Raw genomic sequence first — 21,636 nt, 5'->3', positions numbered from 1 at the left:
AACCAACCTAAGACTTCTGAAAAATGTGTATTGTAGCAGCATCATTCGTTGCCCATTACGTCAACTGGAGTGATTCCGTGGCGCTCAGTCCTAGCCGTGGGTTGGGGCGGTACCTAGGTACTGTACGTTCGGGAAATTTTGGCGAGCCGTGGCTGCGGCGCTTTGGCTAAGAAGAATTTTATAAATTCCCGGGTTGATAGGTCATGTACTGGGTGTCGATGTATATTGTTTCATTGGGTAACTAACTCTAGAAGGGGAAATAATGATGTGGCCGATAACCCGAGTCCCGAAACAGGTCATACTTAGCTCCTTTGCGTGCGCCTGCAGGTTGCGCCTGCAGGTTGCGCCTGTGAAATACGCCACCTTCTTCCACTTTTTAGGCCATGAGAAAGGAATGTAAAAGTCACTGGGCAGTCCGTCAAATTCGACGTTTATTTAAATCTGAGAACAGTGTACCGGGCAAGTCCACCCTCGTCATGCCATCTCCTTTTTGTCCCTCGATCTCTACAACCACTGCATTTTCAAGGGTGCACTTGATACCAGAGCTATATTCGCTTCACAACTTTAGGCCTGTTCCTGGATGAGACGAGGCTGAATGCCAAGCCAACAACCATTCGATCAGATCACACCATTGCGACTTTGCCATGGACCCAAGTGTGCCTGGATTCTTGGAAAGATTCCATAGTTTCCCTCCATCACCATATGATGTGAATGGAATCCCCCAGGTCAATCCCAGTTTCGGCGAGTGGCTGTCATCCGTCCCGGGTCAAGACGACAGTGCGGCTGCGGCGATGTGGCCGGGGTGAGTACCTTCTTCATTGTGCATCTTTTCCTTCTCTCGCTAATAGTAACCCGTTCCCATAGTTTCAACGCCCCTGAAGCATCGGGACAACCACCTCACGCCGCAGTCGATGCTCATGTGATGTCGCTGTTGATCCGACAGCATGCTGCCGTGCATTGCTGTGACATTTGTTTTGAGTTTTTCATCACTGTCGAGCAGCTGATGTGCGTGCCCCTTACATTCCCTCCTCTCTGTTTACCTCTCCCCGGAGCTTCGTTCCACTCCCTAGCCCTCCATTTCTTCCTTCCTCCCAAATTACCTTGCCTGCACTTACGACAACTTACCCCTAGTTTTTGTCTTCCAGCGATCACCTTGCCACTCAGCACGCAGGGGTGTCCTCTCATCCCGACAGGCCCTTCTTCTGCGGCCGCACCGGCTGCGAAAGCTTCCTCAACCGCAAGAACTTTCGACGCCACCTGACCACTGCGGCGGCGCACTCGCAGGCCAAGTTTGGCTGTCGCTGCGGCCACGGGTCGACCCGCAAGGACAACTTCCGCAAGCACCTTGAGCGGGGCACCTGTGAAGGGAGCCTGCCGTACACTTGTCTCTGCGGATACACCATGGACAGCGAGGTTGATGCTGCCGACGCGGCTTTCTGGGAGCACGTGAGACCTTGTGGCCGAGGCAGGAGAGGGAGGCCTCTGACGACGTAGTTCTTCCTTCCATTGCTGTGGAGGGAAATGCTTGTCTCACTGCCTTTTTCAGGAGGGAGTGTGTCTGTTTCGGGGATCGTGCGCGGCGCATTGGGATCTGGGTCGTAGCTGATGGCGTGGACAGGAGGACACTGTCAGGTCAGGGTCCGAGGCCATGGAAATTAGAATGATGGATGAGATTATGAAGCAAAAACCACGGGTTCCTTAACCCTCCAGCCTTTCATTAGCAAGCCTTTCATTAGCACTGTCAGTTTGTTACTCATATATTCGTCGCGTAAACTAAATGAATCTTGACTAGGTGACCTGTCGCAAGTTACTGCTGCACTAACAGACAAGGCAGTTGTCTGTTGCTTGGAGGTCTGGGAAACAGTACGTGTATTGGCTGAAGGCCACCCCGGCACACCACCTGATATCCATGACATCACAATAGCTACCTAGGTACCTACCTACCTTATCTACCTGTGCCCAGGTCCAAACGATTTCGATTGTTCAAACTAGGCAGTTCAAACTAGGCAGGCTTCTCATAACAAGACAATCAACCAAAGCAGCAAAGCCCAGAAACTGGGGACATTGTGCACGTGTGTGGGTATTGTGTGTGCCCACTGTGATTCAGCGGATCGATTTGACTTTCCCAATAAGTAGCCTCCGGAGGTAGACCCAGAAGGATTCCACCTGCTCGCCCTTCCCCACGTCTTCCCTGCTATAAAACTTTTCAGATTTCAGACCAGCCCCCTCTCCCGAACTTGCATTCTCACTAAGTCGCACCTAATTTTCCACTTTGCCCAACCACGACATAGCTCCACGCATAGATCGGTACGTCATTTGCAGTAGGTACTCTGCAGTTTTCTTTGCCGCGCAATCTAGGGGTTTAAATCATTTCGCTATTCCTCCTATAAAACCGCACCTTCCACACTGGAATTCATATCGACCCGTCGCCAGCGCACTTTTAAAGAGCTTTATTGTACGCACCCACCACTTTTTTCGTCGCACCCACCTGGGCATGTTGGCAGTTGGCAACGCAGGGACCGCTTTTTGTATGGTAAAATGCCGTATTGCATGGCAGCCACCCAACGCCCTACCATCAGGGTGGGCGACGAATCAAAATATTCGCTTATTCGTCAACGGATAATTCCGATCCGGAATATCGCGGATATTGACGAATATTCGTAGCTGACTAAGCACAACCTGCCACCCAACAAGTGTTTGGCTGCCCAACGCAACCCAACCACCAAAACTTCACCAATTCATCAATTCCTTTAATCCACAAAGATGTCTTTCATTTCTGAGGGTTCTTCAATATCCAGAGATACAGGCCGAGGCTCAAGCTCTGTTATAGAGCATACTCGGCCACCACAAGACGACGAGCCAGCGCGAAAAGGCAAAAACCGCATGTATTATTGCAAATATTGCGAATCATGGGGTGCTCAAAACACAACCAACTTCCGGAACCACCTCAAATCCAAGCATGGAATCACAACTACCAACCAATCGAGGAACGTCGATGATCTCAGCAATACTGTATTGCAATCTCTATACGAGAAAGCAATGGTGACCAACCAGACCTCTGAGTTAGACGCTCAAATTATGAAACGAGTGTTAAATAAAGAGGTTATCACACAAGCGGTTGCTTCACTTATTGTTGTTGAGAGCCTTTCTTTCCGGATTGTTGAAAGTCCATACTTTCACACCGTTTGCAAAGCCCTCAATCCAGCTGTATCAAACGAAGTCATCGCATCACACTCGACAATCAGAGAGCATATCAAAAAATCTTGGATTTCGAATAAGGACATCGTTCGGAAGAAGCTTCAATCATCCCTTTCAACAATCCACCTCTCTCTTGATGTCTGGACTTCCCCAAATCAGAAACTGTTCCTTGCAGTTTGTGCTCATTTCGTTGATCTTGAATCGGAAACCCTTCAGAAAGCACTTATCGGCCTCCCATCTATTTTGTCACACCATGCAATAACACAACACGAAGCTCTTCTCTGCGTTTTGAAGGATTATAATATCTTTTCAAAAATCGGGGCAATCATCGGCGACAATGCTTTTACCAACGATAAGCTTTGTAAAGCCCTCGAAACAACTCTCAGCGAAATGGCAATCCCTTGGTCATCATCAGATAATCGAATCCGATGTAATGGCCATATCATCAACCTTGCTGTTCAAGCATTTCTGTTTCAAGATATTGATGAAGAGAATGAAGAGATGAATGTGAAGGAGGTGAAGATCTCCTTTGATCTGAGTCCCCTGATCAAACTTCATAATATCGTCAAACATATCCGAGGATCCCCTACTCGAATTAGCCAGTTTATTCAGCTTGCTGGCCGAATGATCCCTTTGGATAATTCTACCAGGTGGAACAGTTGGTATTTAATGATTCAAGTTGCCCTTGAAAAAGAAGCTGCACTTGATTCGTATATCAAACTCTGGTATGAATCTCTCCAAAAGGATTACCTTTCTCCAGATGATTGGGAGAATCTTCGATTAATATCAACTTTCCTACATCCATTCTTTCGAGCAACAAAAGCAACAGAAGGAGATCATGCAACAATCGACCGAGTTTTATTCACTATGGATATCCTGATTCAGCATTTCAAAAAAAGCCTTTCAGTATATCAGTCAAATCCTTTCCTATCTTCTCGGATTGAGAAAAGCTGGGCAATATTCGACAAATATTATCTAAAGACGGAGGAGTCTTCATTTTACGCAGCAGCAGTGATTTTTCACCCATCACGACGAACCTTATATCTCAAGCAAAACTGGGATAAAAAATGGATACGGCCAGCAATCAACTCTGTCAGAGAACTCTGGGAGAAGCATAAGGATCAATTAGCAAATACTTCTCCAACGTTACCATCAATGCAAATTGATGATCTTGATGAATTCGACATTCTTGCTCAAAATCTTGATGTTATTCCACGGCAACACGTCAAGGATGAGTTTGAAGAGTATATCTCAGAAGCAGTAATTTCGATCGAAACATCAGCATTATCCTGGTGGTTGAATGGACAACAACGACGACGCTGGCCAAGATTATCTCAATTGGCGATCAATGTTTTATCAATTCCTGCAATGAGTGCTGAGCCAGAGCGAGTGTTTTCTGGGGGTCGTCGTACAATATCTTGGGAAAGGATGCAACTGGGTGAAGATACTATTGAGTTTCTTGAGTGTTTGAAGCATTGGATAAGGTCAGGCCTTGTAAATAGTAGCTTGGAGGAGGTGGAGGAGGAGGATCTGGATGACTAAGCAGATTGTGGTGGTTCGGACCCACACTGACGAATATTCGTTGATCTGTCAGCAAATAATTGACGAATATTGAAAATTGATTTGTCAGCCAACGAATCGATTGTCGCCCACCCTGCCTACCATACACTAAGGAAGCCCGGTAAAGTAAAAATGCCACTATTTACGCCGTCACATGCCCGGCTTTTTGCGCGCACTTGGTGTTTTAAGGTCTGTAGTGGCCAGGTGGCCTTTGCAGGCTTTTGTATGCATATGCAGTCCTTTCCTGCGCCAAAGAACACATCGTTAACCTACCTTTCCGCTCACAGCCTTCATGATGCCTCTGATCGAGATTTCCTGACGATTCGAGCTCCCTAGCTCCCTCGCCCTCGCCGTCCCCGGCTCCCTCGCCCTCGCTGTTGCCGTCCCCGGCTCCGACTCCCTCTCCCTCTCCCCCGCCCTCGCCGGGTAATTCGTGCCGTGACGATTTCTCGCCTGCGCCTTCGGCCGGCTCAGACTCAGAGGAAGCCGAGGCGTACGGACCTGAAGATACATGGACTGTCGATGCCGCCGGCGAGCCTCTCTTCTGCGGGGACCCCGCTGACGAAGTCACAATAATCGACCGAATGATAACGTGGGTGAAGAAAAACAAATGCGGGCTCTTCATTCAACGAAGCTATCAACACAAAAAGACTGGGGAGACGAACAAATTCTTCTTTCAATGCGATCAAGCCGATTACGACAGACATCCCGTCAAAACCCTCGAGGCCCAGGAGACAAGCAGCAGGAAGAAAGCAAAAGACTGCCCCTTTCGCATATGCCTTCAGAGAAAGGATCGTGATGACGGCTGGACTGCTAGGCCGCTCAACCTCACACACAAAGGTCATGGACCCTCAGGCTCTCCTTCACAGCATGAAATGTTTCGCCGTAAAGCAACCTATCAGGAAGAGGAGGACTACATCATCGATTTAACGCATCAGTCGATTCCAGCGAAGGCAGCCCTCCGCCTCTTCAAGACGAAGTTCCCATATTCTAACATCATCACGGCCGACGTCTACAACATCATGCGGGACTACAGGCAGTCACAGAGAGACGGCTACGCTGATGCCCAAGCATTTGTCAAGAAGCTAGAATCGGGAGATTACTATTGTAACATCATCTACAAGGACAACACGAAAACAAAGATGTTACATGCCTTCTGGGTAACACGGCGTCAGTTGAAGATGTGGGCGAAGTTCGGGGCCTGCATAGGCATCGATGCAACCTACCGCGCAAACAACCTGCGCATGCCTTTAGTAACTGGCGTTGTTGTAACTCCCGAGAAAACCACGATGCCTCTTTTCCTAGCGCTTTTGAGCAACGAAAAGGAAGAAGGCTACCAGTTCCTTTTGGAATCTGTTGCTCGCTGCCGGAGGCACTTTTCTACACCCCTTCCTCGCGTGTTTATTACAGACGGTGATGAACAGTTGGTCGGCGCCTTGATCATGTTTTTCCCTGACTTACAGAGACAGCGTTGTGTGTGGCACATGAATTGCAACATGGTGTTGTACATCAAGAAATACTGGATCAAGCCCCCAACCGACCGGCCTACCCGGAATGCCACTGCCGCCGAGAGAGCCGGGGACTCCGGGGACTCCGGGGACTCCGAGGACGACGACGACGACGACGACGATGCCGAGGACATCGCTACGATGAATGCCCTCAACTCGAAGACCCAGTCGACGAAGAAAGGTCCCGTTGTTCTCGGCGCTGTACCAACGAAGGTGGCCAACACAAGAGCGGGTCTTTTCGAGCTTTGGAAGCATATGGTGTTTAGTCGGTCGGTCCGGGACTTCAACAAAGCGAAGACTATATTGAATCGTCAGTTTTCGACGACTCAATCACGAATCGTCGATCACATCAACAACGACCTGCTTCTATACAAAGAACAGTGGGCGGGCTGTTATACGAAGATGTACAGGAATGCGGGCGTGCGAACCACATTGCCAAATGAATCCAACAACGGCTCGGTAAAGTCGGAAGGCCTGTCGGGTCGGTCGGGCCTCATCGAGGTCCTTGAGGCTGTAGATCGGCATGTTACCTACCGCTACGATGTCTACAAAGAGGCAACAGCTAAGTCGTCAAGCTCGGTGCGAAAGACATACCTTTCGAAGAAGTGGCTTGGTCCCTGCCTTATGCAGTTAACTTGGTGGGCTCTAGATCTCCTTGTCGAACAACATAGGAAGATTACTTCCCCTACCGCTACAACGTCCGGCCGACCTCTTCCTCCCTGCACCGGAAGATTCGGTAGTCAGTACGGCTTGCCCTGCGCGCATACGATGCTCGAAAGATACAATGATGATCACGAAGACGGTGTTTTGGTTGACCCACTTGACTGCGACCGCACCTGGCATCTCAAAAAGCACAGAGTAGGTCGTCATGAATCCTTTTACCTTGTTTTCCCTAGCTAATTTGCTTCCAGGACGCGGAAGATAAGTATCTAGACAGGGCGACCCACTTATGCAATCGCCCCCCTTTGCAATCGCCCACCACCATCACGGCCCACCACAAGAATCGTCAAAATACTCAATTATAGGCCAAATTCTATGGAAAAAGGTACATTCTAGTCCTCGTCAATCGCCCTATATTGCTCAAGCCCACGGGCGATAATTTCTTCAGCTTCCTGGACCAGGTGTGCAGGCCTGGACTTGGTCTTCTTGGATCTCTTCTTGGGAGGCTTTTGACTAGCTTTTTGAGCTTCGTCAATTTCGTCAATAGTAGCAAATCTGTCGTTGGCGTCTATTTTGACCCTTTTACGTGAATAGGGCTTTTTGGATTCTAACTCGTTAGCTAAGAAGTCGTTTTTTGCCTTCAAAGCAGCGATTTCCGTATTCTTCTGATCGAGTGCCCTCCCTACCTTCGTCAACATAGTCCTGACGACCCTATCTCGGGGACTAGTGGCCGTCTTGGCTAAGCCCTGTTGCCTGCGGACGTCGTGACTACCTTGAGGTGTATTGAAGAGGTCGTTCCGGGTTGCCCGGGTCTTCCGGGGTGGTGTGGATTGTCACGGCACAGCGCATTTCGGGTTCCTTATCGCATTGCCGTGTGACGTCACTTCCCGATAAGCTCAGTTAGGTCTAGCGCATTGGTCACGTGGTTGCGAGCTACCCCGCCGACAACCTTTTCTACTGATCGCACAATTCGCGATTCTTCTTCTTTTTCCTTTTTTCTTCCTTAGCTTAGTTTTACACTAAATCAATACGGTATATTGTTGGCAACAGTCCTTCAAAACCTATTAACCGTGACATGGATGGGGGGACTGGTTTTGCAGCTTCGTCCCGGACCGCCTCGGGGTCGTCAAGTATACGAGCGGGTTGGAAAGACCAGATTCCGGTCTTCCGGAAGCCGGATATAATATTCCGGGCTGACATACCCTGCGCTGAGGCGTCCCGGTAGCAAAAAAGGAAGCGTTGCTTGTTGATAGGTGCTGAGGCTGTGAAGGAAGCCAATTCGAGGGTTCTTTGGCGAAAATAGGACTTCAAAGCCGAAAAGACAGACCGGTCGAGTGGCTGGGTCTTGTGAGAAGTGTGTGAAGGCAAGTATAGTAGGTGTACGCGGTTTCTTTTAGCTAGAAGCATAAAGTCTTCGTCGATATGAGTGGCGTGTTCGTCGAGGACCAATAGGCGCCAATCGTCCTTCCTTTGGGGCTTTGTTTGAGGAAGATATACTTCCTTGAGCCACATAAGAGCTATTTTGCTATTGCTCCAGCCTGTGGGCGTATAGTCGTATTTCCAGGTCTTGAGGACTGGTAGTTCCTTGAAGTTATCCGGGAAGTGTTGGCCTTGTAGATTTTCACCCGTAAAGATCACTACGGGCGTCAATCGCTTGCCCTCAGCGGTACCACACTCGATAACACTGACCCAGGTCGTTGGATCAGGGCCAGTCAGGACTGCCCGAGATGTGAGGGCATCGCCAATCACCTTCCCAACCGTAGTTTCCGTCTCTTGCATGCCATGTTCGTCCATATTGGCGATATTCGCAGGTACTGTGAGGGCCTGGTCCTCCAGGCCTCCCAGACGCTCTGACTAATCAGACGCCAGTTGGGTGGATCCACCCGACCAGCCAGAGCCCCACCTTGAGACGCCCTGGAAGAATCTCGCGAGGGGAGGCTTTTGAGCTTCTTTTCCCTTTTCCCTTTAGTTTAGAATCTTCGTCTATAGCGCCCAATAGAGGAGTTCCGCCCTCATTCCAAGCCGGCCGTGACAGGTACCAGCTTCTTGTCCTTGATTAAAGCTTCTAAACGATCAAAAAAATCATGGAATCGCTCACGGGTAGATTCTTTGACTCGAGACCGTTCTAATAGGGTACCTAACTTGGTCTTTACCCGGGGGTTACGGGTAAAAACCCGATCTACCCAGCGCTCACCAACTCGCCCAGGGAGCTGTGACGAACCTGGTTCGTACTGGACCAGCTGCAGAAGGCAGGCGCCTCAGGCAAGACTGGGGGCCCCGCTCGTCGAGAGCCAATCAGACGGTGCCCGGTGCCAAGAGGGCTCTTGGCACCAGGCAAACGGAAGGACGGCCAATCAGAGGTGGCCCGGTGCCAAGAAGGGTCTTGGCACCAGGCAAATGGCCCGGCACGCTAGCAGTGCCCGGCGCCAGGCAGCTCCTTCCTGCCGGGCAAGTAAGAGCGCAGCTCTTACTGGCCCGCCATAATTAAATAAATACGATGACCGTGTCCACGGTCATAGATAGTTCTTGCTTGGTTCTTCAAGCAAGCAATACACATTCGCTGCACTCATACACTTTGAGTGGCATTCCGATTTGACTGTATTACCCGTGCGATAGGAGCTTGCCCTTTGTTCTATCTTCATAATTACCAACCCCAGCATTCTGTGGAGCCCGTGCTCCCTTACAGACAGACGACCCTAACAGTCGAGTGGTTTGTAATAGCACCCTGAGCGCGAGTGAGCACGGCTGAGCATGTAAAGGGAGGACTCTGATTGGCCCACCTCAGATAGATATATACGACGGCCGTAGCCACGGTCTTAGATAGTTCTTGCTTGGTTCTTCAAGCAAGCAATACACATTCACTGCACTCATACACTTTGAGTGGCATTCCGATTTGACTGTATTACCCGTGCGGTAGGAGCCTGCCCTTTGTTCTATCTTCATAATTACCAACCCCAGCATCCTGTGGAGCCCGTGCTCCCCTACAGACAGACGACCCTAACAGTCGAGTGGTTTGTAATACCTACCTACCTTACCGGCTTGAACCAAAGAAAAACCGGAGTTAGAAGCTCTGAACAGCCACACCGTCTACTTGGCCAGTGCGTCTACTGGTGATGAATCCACGCCCAATTTAACTGGGACGGAAATGGGTTAACGTAACGTAGCTTACATGCCCAAGCAAAGGCACCCTAAAAATACAAGAATTATTCATTGTGTTCATTCTAGTCTGAATGGCGATGCGTGAAAATAAGCCACCCCGCCTTGGTAATGGATCTAATCGTACAACTCGTTCCTAGACTGGGTAGCAGACGAAATGAAAGAAAACGTAGCTATTGTTCACCTCAGCCGTTTCAGCTGGACCCGGAGCATCCAGCCGTCCGTAACTACGTAATTAGTTCCTAGCAAAGGCAGCAAAACCACAATCTATTGTCTCGTGCATCTCAGGCAGCAGACGCAGAAATGGAGCCTTAAGGTTTCTTCTTTAGCTGAACTCGAAGCAGCGAGCCGTCTGCAGCAAGGGCAGCAAAAACGCAGTCTATTGTCTCTCGCACAGCTCAGGCAGCCGATGTAAAAAGTGGGGCCTTCGGGGTTCCTCTCTTTTTTACTTCTGAGAGTTTAGTGAGAAGGCACAAGGTGAAATATTTAGCCGAGTTTTCTTTTCCTCCGTCACAACCTCGCAGGATCCCGACATCCCAAATCTTCACACAAAAGCAGCCCTCTCATCACTACTCATCACCACATATCACCAAAACACAACAAAACATACATAAAAAAAAATCCATACTAGTCGTCCTCGTCGCCATGACCACCACAACCAAGCAGATGGGCCTCGGAGTTGGTGCCGGCGCGGGTGTTGCCGCGTCCCCCGCTGCTGCCAACTCGGTGGCAGCCCCCAACCCCCCTAGCGCCTCCTCGGAGGGCGGCGTGAATCTCGCCGCCGTCTTGAACAGTATCGGGAATGCCGCCGCCATCATCGCGGTGGGGGTGAGAGAGCTAGATGCCAGGGTCGAGCGGCTCTTCGCGAGCCTGGCCCGAGCCGAGGCTAAAATCAACGCCATGCGCGATTGTTTGGAACGGGAGGACGAAGAGGAGGAAGCCGCAGAGGCGGCCGCAGCCGCAGCCGCCGTCGCCGCTAAGCAGCAGATGAGCGCGGCTAAGTAAGTACCTACTCCTTTTTCTCATCTCTCCGGGTCGAGATATGAGTCTGCTCCGAGGTCCCAGTCCAAAACACACAAGTCAAAACGCCTCAAAATGGCACAGAAACCCAAACCTTGAGAAAGAACGAGAGAAAAGCAAGTCCCAAGTCTATTTGCTAATCACAAACTGCTTGACACAGCGAGACGACTGGCCAGGCGGCCAGATCCGCGATGGCCCCGCCTGCCGCCGCCACCGCCACGATGCCATCGATGGGCACGCAGATAAATTCCCCTGCTGCCGCCCTTGCAGCAGCTGCTCGTGTCCCGGCCCAGCCAGCAAGCGCCGGGCCTGCCTCGCCCGTCCGCTGGAGTTTTAGAGGAGCCGCCGCGGCTGACGTGGAGGAGCTGAAGCACGCTACGTGCGACTGGTGCCTCGCAACTGGCGCGACTTGCCGCCGCGACTATTAGCCAGGCTGAAACGACTGGGCTCGTCGTCTCGGCTGTTTTTTTTCTTTCTCGTTTTTTCTCCTCTCTTTTTTCTCGGGCGCAGATTGGTCGCCCCCTCGGGGACCTGAATCTTGACATGACGGCGTTCTGGTGTGGGGCAACGTCTTCAGAAGTTCCCAGCTTTTACTATATTTTAGAAACGGTGGCGCCTTCCTGTGGCGTCGGTGAGCCGCTTTGATGCACCAGCAGGACTCGCTGGAGCCACGACAACTCTTTTACTACCATATATGATTCTTGCCGCGGGGAGGGACAGACATGGTATGGTGTCAAACACTGGGACTTTTGTGCTGGGATGGTGGCTGGTTGCTTGCTTTTTTATCAGACGAATGGAAAGTCGGCAGCTAACTTGCTGGGGATTACTATCATTTATATTTATTCCCGTGGTTCTTGATCCTTTCTTTTTGGCCACCGGGTCTCGGGTCTCGGGTCTCGGGTCTCGGGTCTCGGCCGAGCAGCACAGCTCCTTCTTTTCAGAGCGCGCCGGCGCAATGGCCCTTTGATTGGGCCGCCCGAATGAGTGTGGGCCTGTGGGGCGACATTACGGATGGCGGGCCGCAACGAACGTGGCGGTGCAGGCATCTGGCGTGTGCACATCCTCACTAGGCAATCGGGCCAAGTTCGTATGTGCTCTGGCGCAGTCAATGTTGGTAGCGAACCGGGACGCTGTTCGAGCTTGGCCGAGGTCAAGACGCTAAGCGCTAAACAGGCAGGTGCTGCAGTGGCCGTGCTAGCTAACAGGGGAAAACGGGCGCTTGCGTCGGCTAATAATAACACAGATTGAGTGGTACTAATGGATGAATGAAGGTGAAGGCGATGAAAGGAACGAAAGTGAGCTAGGAGGAGGCCTTTGCCGCGGGGTTGCGCGTCAAACGCCGAGGCACTGGGGGCGCTAGGGGCGCTGCAACGAACGAGAGCCCGAGAAAGGGTGGAGAAGCGCGGTGGATGCGGATAGTGGTGCAACACCGGCCCATTAACTAACGGCAAAGGATTGCACTAGTAATTGCTCAGATGCAAGAGTATTGGCAGGATTGGGGATGCGATGCTGAACAACATGTTTGAAACATGTCGGTTGTACCCCCCACCGCAACGCCAAGGTAGCTACAGTGGATGGATCTGGCGGGGAACACTGCAGGCCTAAATCTTGGAGAACCCATGCTGAATTGAACGACAGACGTGATTGGGCAATGGCAAGATTGACCACTGCACTGCAGTGACGACTGCAAGTGCGCACTTGGCCGCAACTACCCAAATGGTCCGGATGGTACTATGTATGATGGGGTCTAGGTGTCGAGCTTAAATTGCGGCCAACTTTGGAAGCCTAGTGGTGTGAGGGCCGAGAGCGCAAATATGCCCGCAGACGGTTTCAAGTTCAACTGGAAGGAACGACTTTGAGTGGCTGCGCGGCGCAATGCGGCGGCGTTCAACCAAGCTCGAGTCGCGTCAGCCAACCAGCCAGCCAACAAAGTTACCAACAGACCAACGAGCCAGCCAGTGGCATTTGCATGCGGGACTGGTGTGACCAATTGCAATCACCGCAGCTACCTGCCATCCCGACTTACCTTTGTAATTGATTGCTGAAAGCTCCACCCCGACACGACCCGACACGACACAACAGCGAGGGTGGATTCTTTTTTGCCTTGGCCTGTACCTGGGCCCGTGCCTCCCGAGGCTCCCGTCCCGTCATGCCCATGATACCTCTCTTGTGAATGATTTCGGCTCCATCAACCCGTGGACCCCAATCTCATGTCATCCTCAGCCCTATATTGCCTACCAATCAAACCGCCCTCTCCACCGCATGCCGATCCATCTCATCTCATGACATGAAAACGCCCCTGGCCGCCCGCCGATGGGGCACGACCCATGCTGTGCCCGGCTCGCTCCTTGGTCCCGAAGCCGCCACCTTTATCTTGTTTGCCTCCCCTCCCCTCTCCACACCCGCTCCTCCTGAGCTTCCTCTTTGCTTCCCCTCTGCGTCCGCCTTCCCTCTGGCTGAGGCTCTCGTCGTCCCATCTTAGCGCGTAATCAACGCAAGTGCAACGCCGGTGCCTTGCCTTGCCCTAGTTCACCTGCTACACTGCTGCCTGAGCCTCGAGCCCTCTGCAGGCGCCCATGTCGTGATCACTCTAACCCTCCCTCCTCGTGCCCGCCGGCCTCGTGCCCGCCGGCGTCTGCATCAACATGGTCTATTACTACCACCATGATAAAGACGAACAGCCCGGCCTCGAGCCTCTCCCCCAGGGCCTCGGGGGACTCGAGGTCGTCCCCCACGAGTACTTGAGAACCTCACAGCAGTACATGGAAGCCCAAATTTACTACGGCAAGGAGTACATCTCCTCGCCCACCCACAGCACCGAGCCAGCCCCGAAGCCCTACTCGGAACACAACAAGTACACGCCGTTTGCCGGAAACGGCGCCGACACAGCACCCGAGCTCGCCTACCCCCCGCCCGAAGAGCCACAGCCGAGGAGCAGGAAGCGCCTATGGCTCATCTTGGCTGTTGTCGTGGCCGTGCTTGTTGTCGTCGGTGCTGTCGTGGGAGGCGTCCTCGGAACCAGGGCCTCTAGGGCATCTTCGCCAAACCAGCTGGCCGAGCAACAAGGCCAGAGCCAGGGCCAGGGCCAGGGCCAGAGCCAGGGGCAGGGCCAGGAAGGGACTGGGGCCGTCAACCCAACATCCACTTCTTCCACATCTGGCGCCTCTACCCCCGGCACCTCGCCCGGAACGTCCACCGGCACCGTAACCGGCACGTCCACCGGTACTTCAAGCGGCAGCAAGTCGAGCGGCGGCACGCCGAGCGGTGGCACGCCGAGCGGTGGCACGTCAAGCGATGACACCTCCAGCGACGGCACTTCAAGCAATGGCAAGTCCAGCGGTGGCTCGTCGGGCAGTGGCTCGTCAAACGGCGGGACGTCGAGTGGTGGCGCGTCGGGTGGTGGCTCGTCGAGTGGCACATCGAGCGGCACTTCGAGCGGCACGTCGGGCGGAACGTCGAGCGGCACATCAGGTGGGACCTCGAGCGGCACATCGAGCAGCACGTCGGCCGGTGCTTCGGCCGGCACGGCGACCGCAAAGCGAACTATACGCCAAGGCTCTCCCTTGACCGTCACTGGCTTTCAGAAGGGAAATGGCGCCCAGATCACCATGTTCTATCAAGATACGGACCATAACGTCTACCAATCCATCTACGACAGTTCCAAGCCGGCCGTGGACAACTCGTATTGGGCGTCTCCAGTCGGGTACAGCACATTCTCGACAGACACCACCAGACTGGCCGTCACTCAGATTATCTACGGGTCTAGTTTCAATGTAGGCCGTTCTCCCCCTCTGCCCTGCCCTCCTTCCACGAGCCGTTCACTAACCGATCCGCAGCCTCAAACCGAGGTCTTCTACATTGGCGAAGGCGCACAAGTGCTCGGCATCAACATGAACTCCATCTACACTCCTCCATTCGGCGACGATAGCATCGGGCAAGTCCATCTCACCGCAGCCCCGGGCACCAGCATCGCCGCGTACTGGCCTTGGCTCGTCTACCAGGACTCGAGGGGCATGATAAGGGAGGTTCGCGACCGCCTCCTCGGCGGCTTCTCGCCCGCCGCCGAGTGGGACAACAAGGATTTGAATATCACGGGGCTGAGCGGCACGCGCCTAGCCCTAGTGCCTGTTTATTCCAACTTCTCGCTCATCGCAGTGCGGGGCGGCTACGGCATCGTGTACCAGGGGCAGGACAACGGCTTGTACGCCGTGGTGCACGACCTTCCCAACGTGCCAGACGACCAGATGGTCTTGTCGTGGAACAAAGGTACGTCGCTATACGGTTCTTGGAGAATGCGCGGGGAAAGGCGAGGATATTGACCGTGAGACCCCCAAGCAGAATTTCCAAAGACCATTATCCCGAAGAACGCCGCTTTTACGGCCTTCTCCACGGCGCGCGCCTCGGATCCACTCCAGCGCGTCAACACATATGTGCTCTACGTAGACGCCTCGTCCAACATCAACGTCGTTTACGTCGACTCGGACTCGGGGTGGAAGACGTCCAAGCCGTCGGTGCTGCAGGGCGTCGACAAGGGCACGGACATTGCCTGCATCACCCTGGCAACGTCGCCCGTGAACGTGGCAGGAAACCCTATCAACCTACAGCCGCCGTCCAACGAATCCAGGTGCTATTTCCAGCGCGGTGGCAACGTGATCGAGGCGGTGACGGACGGCACCAACTGGAAAGTCACCGGAACCGTGCCGGTATAAACTCAGTGGACCAGAGGGGGGCGGGTAGAAGCCCGCCAGCCGTGAACGGATACAAAAAGAACGCATGATCATGTGTACTGATAAGATGAAACGATACCCCGGATAAAGTGGCATCCCCGACTATAACTACCTATTCTAGATGTAAACTACTTACAAACATAGAAGCGAGGGTTAGATTCCTTCCATGTACATAAATATAATTAGTTAATTATTCACTTGCCTGTCCACAAGTGCCATGTCTCAGCCTCCCGCCTTGTCCACACGGCTTGACTTCTCGGCGGTGTTTGCATAGTCCTTGCTGTGGTTGGGTTTCGCAGAGAGGTGTGCGAGTTGACGGCTGAAGCCACCGTCAAGAGTCTATCGATGGGGGACGTATATGGGGGACTTATATGCTGACGTATCCCGCCGCTCCTGTCTCCCGCTTGACTAGGTGGTGATATACTAAAACACAAATGTGGTCCGGGGACCGGTGGGCTGCCGAGAACCGGCGCCAAGACCACGATCGGTGTGATGAACTGTCACACGGGTAAAATAGAGCTGGGGAAGTGCATTTAGAAAGGCATATCTCTTAGAAGCTATTTTACAAAGGAAAAGTCTAGTTATTTATACAAAAGAGAGTGCGCAGGGGAGGTGCCCTGCGCAGGGTAAATGTAAGCACGGCACCGTAGGTGCGAGCATGCCTGGGTGGCAGTTGGTGTCACGGCACAGCGCATTGAGTTCATTGTCGCTAGCCGTGTTACGTCATCTTCCAAGAACCCCAATTAGGCTTAGCTTGTGGGTCACGTGTAAACTTCGCTGCAAGCCTTCTTTCATGGAAAGAGCCCAATTAGGTTGGCATGGGGTCACGTGCGACTTCGCCCACAAACCTTTTTTCGCAGCTCCTGCGATCTTTCTTTACACTAAATGAATACGGTACATTATTGGCATTTGCCCTTTAAAATCCTATCAACCGTGACAGTTGGCTCAGGGATCCACATTACTGCGCCCGGACAGGGGTATGTTTACTACGACATGAACTGTACATATAACATCCACTTGTGGCGAGCCGAACCATGTGTAAAGGCACCTGCATAACGCACACCACCTTTCTTTGACCTCTTCGTTTGTGAAGTGATTTGTGTGGTATCTATGATTAGGCCGAGAACCCATGATTTACGCGGGGTCGGCACAGGTGATGAATTCTCTAGGTAGTTGACAGGTAGTTAGACTAGGCATTTGAGGGCTTGAAGAGTTCTGTGAGGGCCTGGTCCTCCAGGCCTCCCAGACGCTCTGACTAATCAGACGCCAGTTGGGTGGATCCACCCGACCAGCCAGAGCCCCACCTTGAGACGCCCTGGAAGAATCTCGCGAGGGGAGGCTTTTGAGCTTCTTTTCCCTTTTCCCTTTAGTTTAGAATCTTCGTCTATAGCACCCAATAGAGGAGTTCCGCCCTCATTCCAAGCCGGCCGTGACAAGTTCTTGATATTTGGTAATAATTAGGAAGATTTAACGTTAATTCCGATATCTCAAGCAGTATTATAGCGTAAGTACCCACGCCGAGGCTAGTAAATAATTCCTGTTAATTATTCATATCCGGTTCGGTTCGTACAAGTAAGGGCTTGCGACTTGGTCAGGGCGTTTTTGCAGCCTTGACGAGTAGGAGCACAGTCTATTTATCCCGACGGACCAGGCCCGGGGCCTCATTAGGTATGGTGGGCTTGGAACACTGTGGCTGAAGCTTGCCCCTCGGGCGACGGTCTCAACTGTTGGTGCCTGCCTAATCTTGACTCTTCGTGTCCCGGCCACCGAACAATGCACCTAGTCACCTTTCGATATTTCAGCAGCAATGAACTTTTTCCCGTCGCCGTACGAATATTCCGATGCTAGCGAAGTTCAGGCCTCCGGCTAGCACAATGATAATGCCGCCAGTGTGGACGACGAGGAAAGTGCACAAAGATCCAGGGCGAGCTACGCCTTGATGCATGGAAGGGCCCGCGACAAGGCCATCCGAACTGTCAAAGGAGATTATACCCCGACAGACCACGACTGGGCTGCTTCACTATCCCTCGCGCCATTCGCCATTTTTTCCATGGTCAACCTGTTCCAAGCGGCCAACCAGGAATGTGCCGCTGGTATCAAGGTCAACACACTCGACATCATGGATCTCAACGGCCTCGTGCGGCGTGGCAAGCTACCGTCAGTCCCCGTCCTGTCCTTGTCACTCAGCCCAGTCTAACCAGTGACGTATCTCTAGGTCGCAATTTTCCGCACCAACGTGCAGCACTGTGGCGACGTCGGTCGCGAAGCAGCTTCAGAATCGGCAAACAAGGCAAAGAGGTGAATTCGACTGCGCCTCTTCCCCGCTACCGAGTCCCAAAACCGCGAGACGCTTTGTTCGGCAGGTCAACGGCTAATGTTATTGAGCAAACAAGCAGACAGTAATTGCCGCCGCGCCGAGATTGCAGAGCCGCTTCAGCGTTACCGTCCACATTAGCGGCGCTTATATTGAGATCAGCAACACGCACTTCTAGCCGGCCATTAGACAGATGGACTGGCTGTCAGTTTCGGCCATGCCGGCGAGTGAGCGGCAGCGCAAGAAGGATGATTTCGAGGCCGAGTGCCAGCGCAGTGTCGAGCAGATTAGCAAACTGGCCGCACAAGTCAGTCGCGACGTTGAGGGGCTCGCTGAGGACAGGATTCGGGTGTTCGTGAAGAGGTTGATAGAGGCGACGGAGGAATGCGGCTGAGTAAAACAAGCCGCGTACTGAAGCGGAGCTCTCACTAAAACAAACACAAGGCAAACTGTGAGCCTACAGGTATTCAAGAAGTACCTTGGTTATATTAGATAGTATTAGGGATATCGAAGAATGGCATAGGCTCGTGTGTAGGGCCGGAAGACTTGGATAATTACAAAAAAAGTCGAGATACCTTCGAAAGCCTAGGAAAAAGAGAAGAGGAACCCACCGCTGTTATTAGATCAGAGAGGGCGGACCAACCACCTATCAACCACCGAGGTACTTGGTTAAAAATAAAGAACTCTAGATTACAATAGGCTAGTCCTGAGTCCCTCTCGTGGTTGTGCATAAATAGCTCCCTTTCCCGCTAGACCACTTATACTCTCAGTAATACCTGGTGTGACACTTGTCTGCATATCCGCTTGTTTCTGCTGCCGTCCCGCCCTTATTGCTCCTCCTCCCGAGTCAAGATATATAAATTTCACTCTACGGACTACATTGAGAGGTAATTATCTGGGGTTTCAATTATCTGGGGTTTCACCAAATCTGCATTCCATTCTTGTTCATCTATCACGCGAGTTTCCAATAGAACAATAACAAAAATAACAAAAATAACAAAAACAACAAAAACAATAACAACGACAACAACAAGAACAACCTCAAGGTGGAGGTAATGTTCCCCTCTCCTGTTTGCCACCGACAGAATGGACGCTAGGGTGCAGCAGAGTTTGGGAGCCAAACTCTGCACCGTTTCGTCTAGTTGGTTCCGGCGATGCCATCCCAGCTCCGTGGTCAGCCATGATTACTCACGCGCCGTTGCTGGGAAACTATAGTCTAGTAGCCAAGTCTAGGGCGCTGAAACCGCGCCAAAGCGTGCACGGAGACATCCGCTGAAGATTTATACTTCTGCTACGCCCCGTCCTGCTTAACGGTCCTAAACCTTGACCTTGTGGCCGGTCCGTTGCTGACGCTGCCACGGCGCTAGCCGGCGTTGGGCCGTTTCGTCCTTCCCGCGCCAGCCACCCAGCGTTTTGGTCTGAACTAAGACCGCGCGTGACGTAGTGGCCACGATTTTGCCGTTTTGGTATTTCTGTGTGCTCTTCCCCGGTTCCGATTTTTTCTGGTTTTCGCCCTTGCCTTTGTTTTCTCTTTATCCTGCTTGCCGTGTCAGTCGCATCCTGCATCTCCCTGTGACTCGACTTATACCTAGGGACACCATCGCCGCCATGATGATGGCCATGATGGCAGACTCGGCATACTCGTCCATCTCGTCCACGTCGACCATCCCCGCCCCAGATTTTGACAACGACCACCGCTACTTCTATCGCGGCGAACAGCATCGCTCTTTCACCTTCCAGGCTGACCACGGCGAGCTGCGCCGCCGTCTCTCCCAAAGACCTGAGCAGCAGCAGCAGCAGCAGCAGCAGCTACAACCACCACAACTTTCTCATCAGCAACAATATCAACAACAGGAGTACCAGGAGCACCAGCCATACATAGCGCGCCAGCCTCCACGGCCCAGCTTCGGCTACCGCTGGCTGCTGGGCGACGCGGCGCACCACTTTGGCTACTGGGACAAGGACACATGGTGGCCGTTCCCGCTGGGCCCGCACCTGCGCACCATGCAAGAGAAGCTGCACGCAGCCCTCGCACTGCCCGTCACCACGAGCGCCAACGCGCCGCGGGTGCTCGACGCCGGGTGCGGCGCGGGCCACGCCGCGCTGTACATGGCGCAGCAGGGCGTGCACGTCACGGCCATCGACATCGCGTCGGCGCGGGTGGCGCGGGCACAGCGGCGGCTGGCGCGCGCCGGGCTCGTCAGCGGCGGCCAGGCGACGGTGCGGCGCATGGACATGCACCACCTCGAGACGGTGCTCACCGCCTCGCACGACGGCGTCTACACTATGGAGACGCTGCGCCACTCGGCCAACCCCGAGGCCGTCATGGCCAGCTTCTTTCGCATCCTGAAACCTGGCGGCCGCTACGTGCTGCACGAGTACGGCCGCCGCCGCAGCGCCGCTCCGCCTCTCAAGGATCATAGCAACAGCGACAGCAACAGCGACAGCAACAGCAACAGCAACAGCAACAGCAACAGCAACAGCAACAGCAACAGCAACAGCAACAGCAACAGCAGCAGCGGCTCTTCTCCGAGCAGCACCCACCGCACCCAGGCCGCCGCTGTGGCAGCTGCAGAGCTCTACCGCTGGCGCCGCGACGAGCAGCTCCGCCGGCGCCGCTGCAACTCGGGTGCGCGGCTGTGCGGCGCCGCCCCGCCGCCGCCGCCGCCGAGCCGGCTCAACAGCAGCGACTCGGCCGACTTCCGCTTCACGCAGCTGGCCGAAATCACCAGCAACAATACGGCCACCCTCCTCCAGCCCCCCCAACCCCACCGTGACCAAAAGAAACAACACGACTACTGCTGCCCGCACCAGCAGCAGCACCACCACTACCCTAGCGCAGCCGACCTGCACACGCGGCGGCTGGACCTCTACCAGCAAATGCTCGAGGACGCGGGGTTCGTCGACGTGGTAGTCACAGACCTGTCGGACCGCGTGCGGCCCATGCTGCGGTACCTGTACGTGCTGGCGGCCGTGCCGGCGTTTCTGGTCCGCTGCCTCGGCCTGCGCCGCTGCTTCCCTGCTGCGGCTGAGCACAGCGATGCCGCTGCGCGGCTGTATGGTGAGCCGGAGCTGTATCGCTACGTGCAGATCTCGGCGACGAAGCCTCTGCGCAGCGCTGGGACTGCTAGGGTGGGGTTTGCGTGGTGAAATGTATTGCGAAGGCGGGGTGAGATGTGTTGCGAAGGGCGTGGTGAGATGTGTTGCGAAGGGCGTGGTGAGATGTATTGCGAAGGGATAGGATGGGAAAAGGGGTTGTTTGACTTCTGAGTATTATGACCTGGCGGGCAAAATGGGGAGGAATGGGATATGAATATGGCTTCATGGTACGGATATGCTATCTTGTAATGCGTGATGGGCGTCTAGACAGACAAGAAGCGAGATGAGCATACGAGGTTATGATAGTTTTTTTTGTCAAATTAAATAATCAGTTTAATTGTAACCAGTTGCCTCGACATTTTTTTCCTTGTGTTCAACCAACAGACCGGTGCAA

The 21,636-nt window shown here is 53.3% G+C and overlaps 6 protein-coding genes across 6 annotated transcripts; all 6 read left to right on the top strand.

Moving 5' to 3' along the window:
* Positions 1-791: 791 nt before the first annotated feature.
* Positions 792-1,702, top strand: B0T26DRAFT_758063 (uncharacterized protein; the record flags this gene model as incomplete). The annotated part of the gene is made up of 4 exons (XM_060446352.1): positions 792-802; positions 865-1,005; positions 1,194-1,446; positions 1,619-1,702. The coding sequence occupies 4 exons, from the start codon at positions 792-794 to the stop codon at positions 1,700-1,702; spliced, it is 489 nt and encodes a 162-aa protein (XP_060289779.1).
* Positions 1,703-4,890: 3,188 nt separating this feature from the next.
* B0T26DRAFT_682182 (uncharacterized protein) lies at positions 4,891-6,709 on the top strand (the record flags this gene model as incomplete). The annotated part of the gene is made up of 5 exons (XM_060440730.1): positions 4,891-4,981; positions 5,095-5,350; positions 5,393-6,011; positions 6,183-6,576; positions 6,648-6,709. 5 exons carry the CDS (start codon positions 4,891-4,893, stop codon positions 6,707-6,709), a joined length of 1,422 nt encoding a protein of 473 aa, XP_060289778.1.
* Positions 6,710-10,727: 4,018 nt separating this feature from the next.
* Positions 10,728-11,920, top strand: B0T26DRAFT_807904 (uncharacterized protein; the record flags this gene model as incomplete). The annotated part of the gene is made up of 2 exons (XM_060447238.1): positions 10,728-11,083; positions 11,263-11,920. 2 exons carry the CDS (start codon positions 10,728-10,730, stop codon positions 11,528-11,530), a joined length of 624 nt encoding a protein of 207 aa, XP_060289777.1. The 3' UTR covers positions 11,531-11,920.
* A 1,827-nt stretch (positions 11,921-13,747) lies between these two features.
* B0T26DRAFT_758060 (uncharacterized protein) lies at positions 13,748-15,811 on the top strand (the record flags this gene model as incomplete). The annotated part of the gene is made up of 3 exons (XM_060446351.1): positions 13,748-14,875; positions 14,939-15,368; positions 15,441-15,811. The coding sequence occupies 3 exons, from the start codon at positions 13,748-13,750 to the stop codon at positions 15,809-15,811; spliced, it is 1,929 nt and encodes a 642-aa protein (XP_060289776.1).
* Positions 15,812-17,636: 1,825 nt separating this feature from the next.
* On the top strand, positions 17,637-18,537 carry B0T26DRAFT_758059 (uncharacterized protein; the record flags this gene model as incomplete). The annotated part of the gene is made up of 4 exons (XM_060446350.1): positions 17,637-17,656; positions 17,720-17,966; positions 18,045-18,083; positions 18,322-18,537. 4 exons carry the CDS (start codon positions 17,637-17,639, stop codon positions 18,535-18,537), a joined length of 522 nt encoding a protein of 173 aa, XP_060289775.1.
* A 738-nt stretch (positions 18,538-19,275) lies between these two features.
* Positions 19,276-21,537, top strand: B0T26DRAFT_796252 (S-adenosyl-L-methionine-dependent methyltransferase). The gene is made up of 2 exons (XM_060446920.1): positions 19,276-20,510; positions 20,928-21,537. The coding sequence occupies exons 1-2, from the start codon at positions 19,752-19,754 to the stop codon at positions 21,291-21,293; spliced, it is 1,125 nt and encodes a 374-aa protein (XP_060289774.1). The 5' UTR covers positions 19,276-19,751; the 3' UTR covers positions 21,294-21,537.
* The last annotated feature ends 99 nt before the right edge of the window (positions 21,538-21,636 follow it).

The sequence above is a fragment of the Lasiosphaeria miniovina genome (genome assembly GCF_030549165.1).
Source record: "Lasiosphaeria miniovina strain SMH2392-1A chromosome Unknown B0T26scaffold_9, whole genome shotgun sequence".
NCBI lineage: Eukaryota > Fungi > Ascomycota > Sordariomycetes > Sordariales > Lasiosphaeriaceae > Lasiosphaeria > Lasiosphaeria miniovina.
The sequence above is the reverse complement of the archived record's forward strand: the minus strand, read 5'-3'. Positions and strand labels throughout refer to the sequence as shown.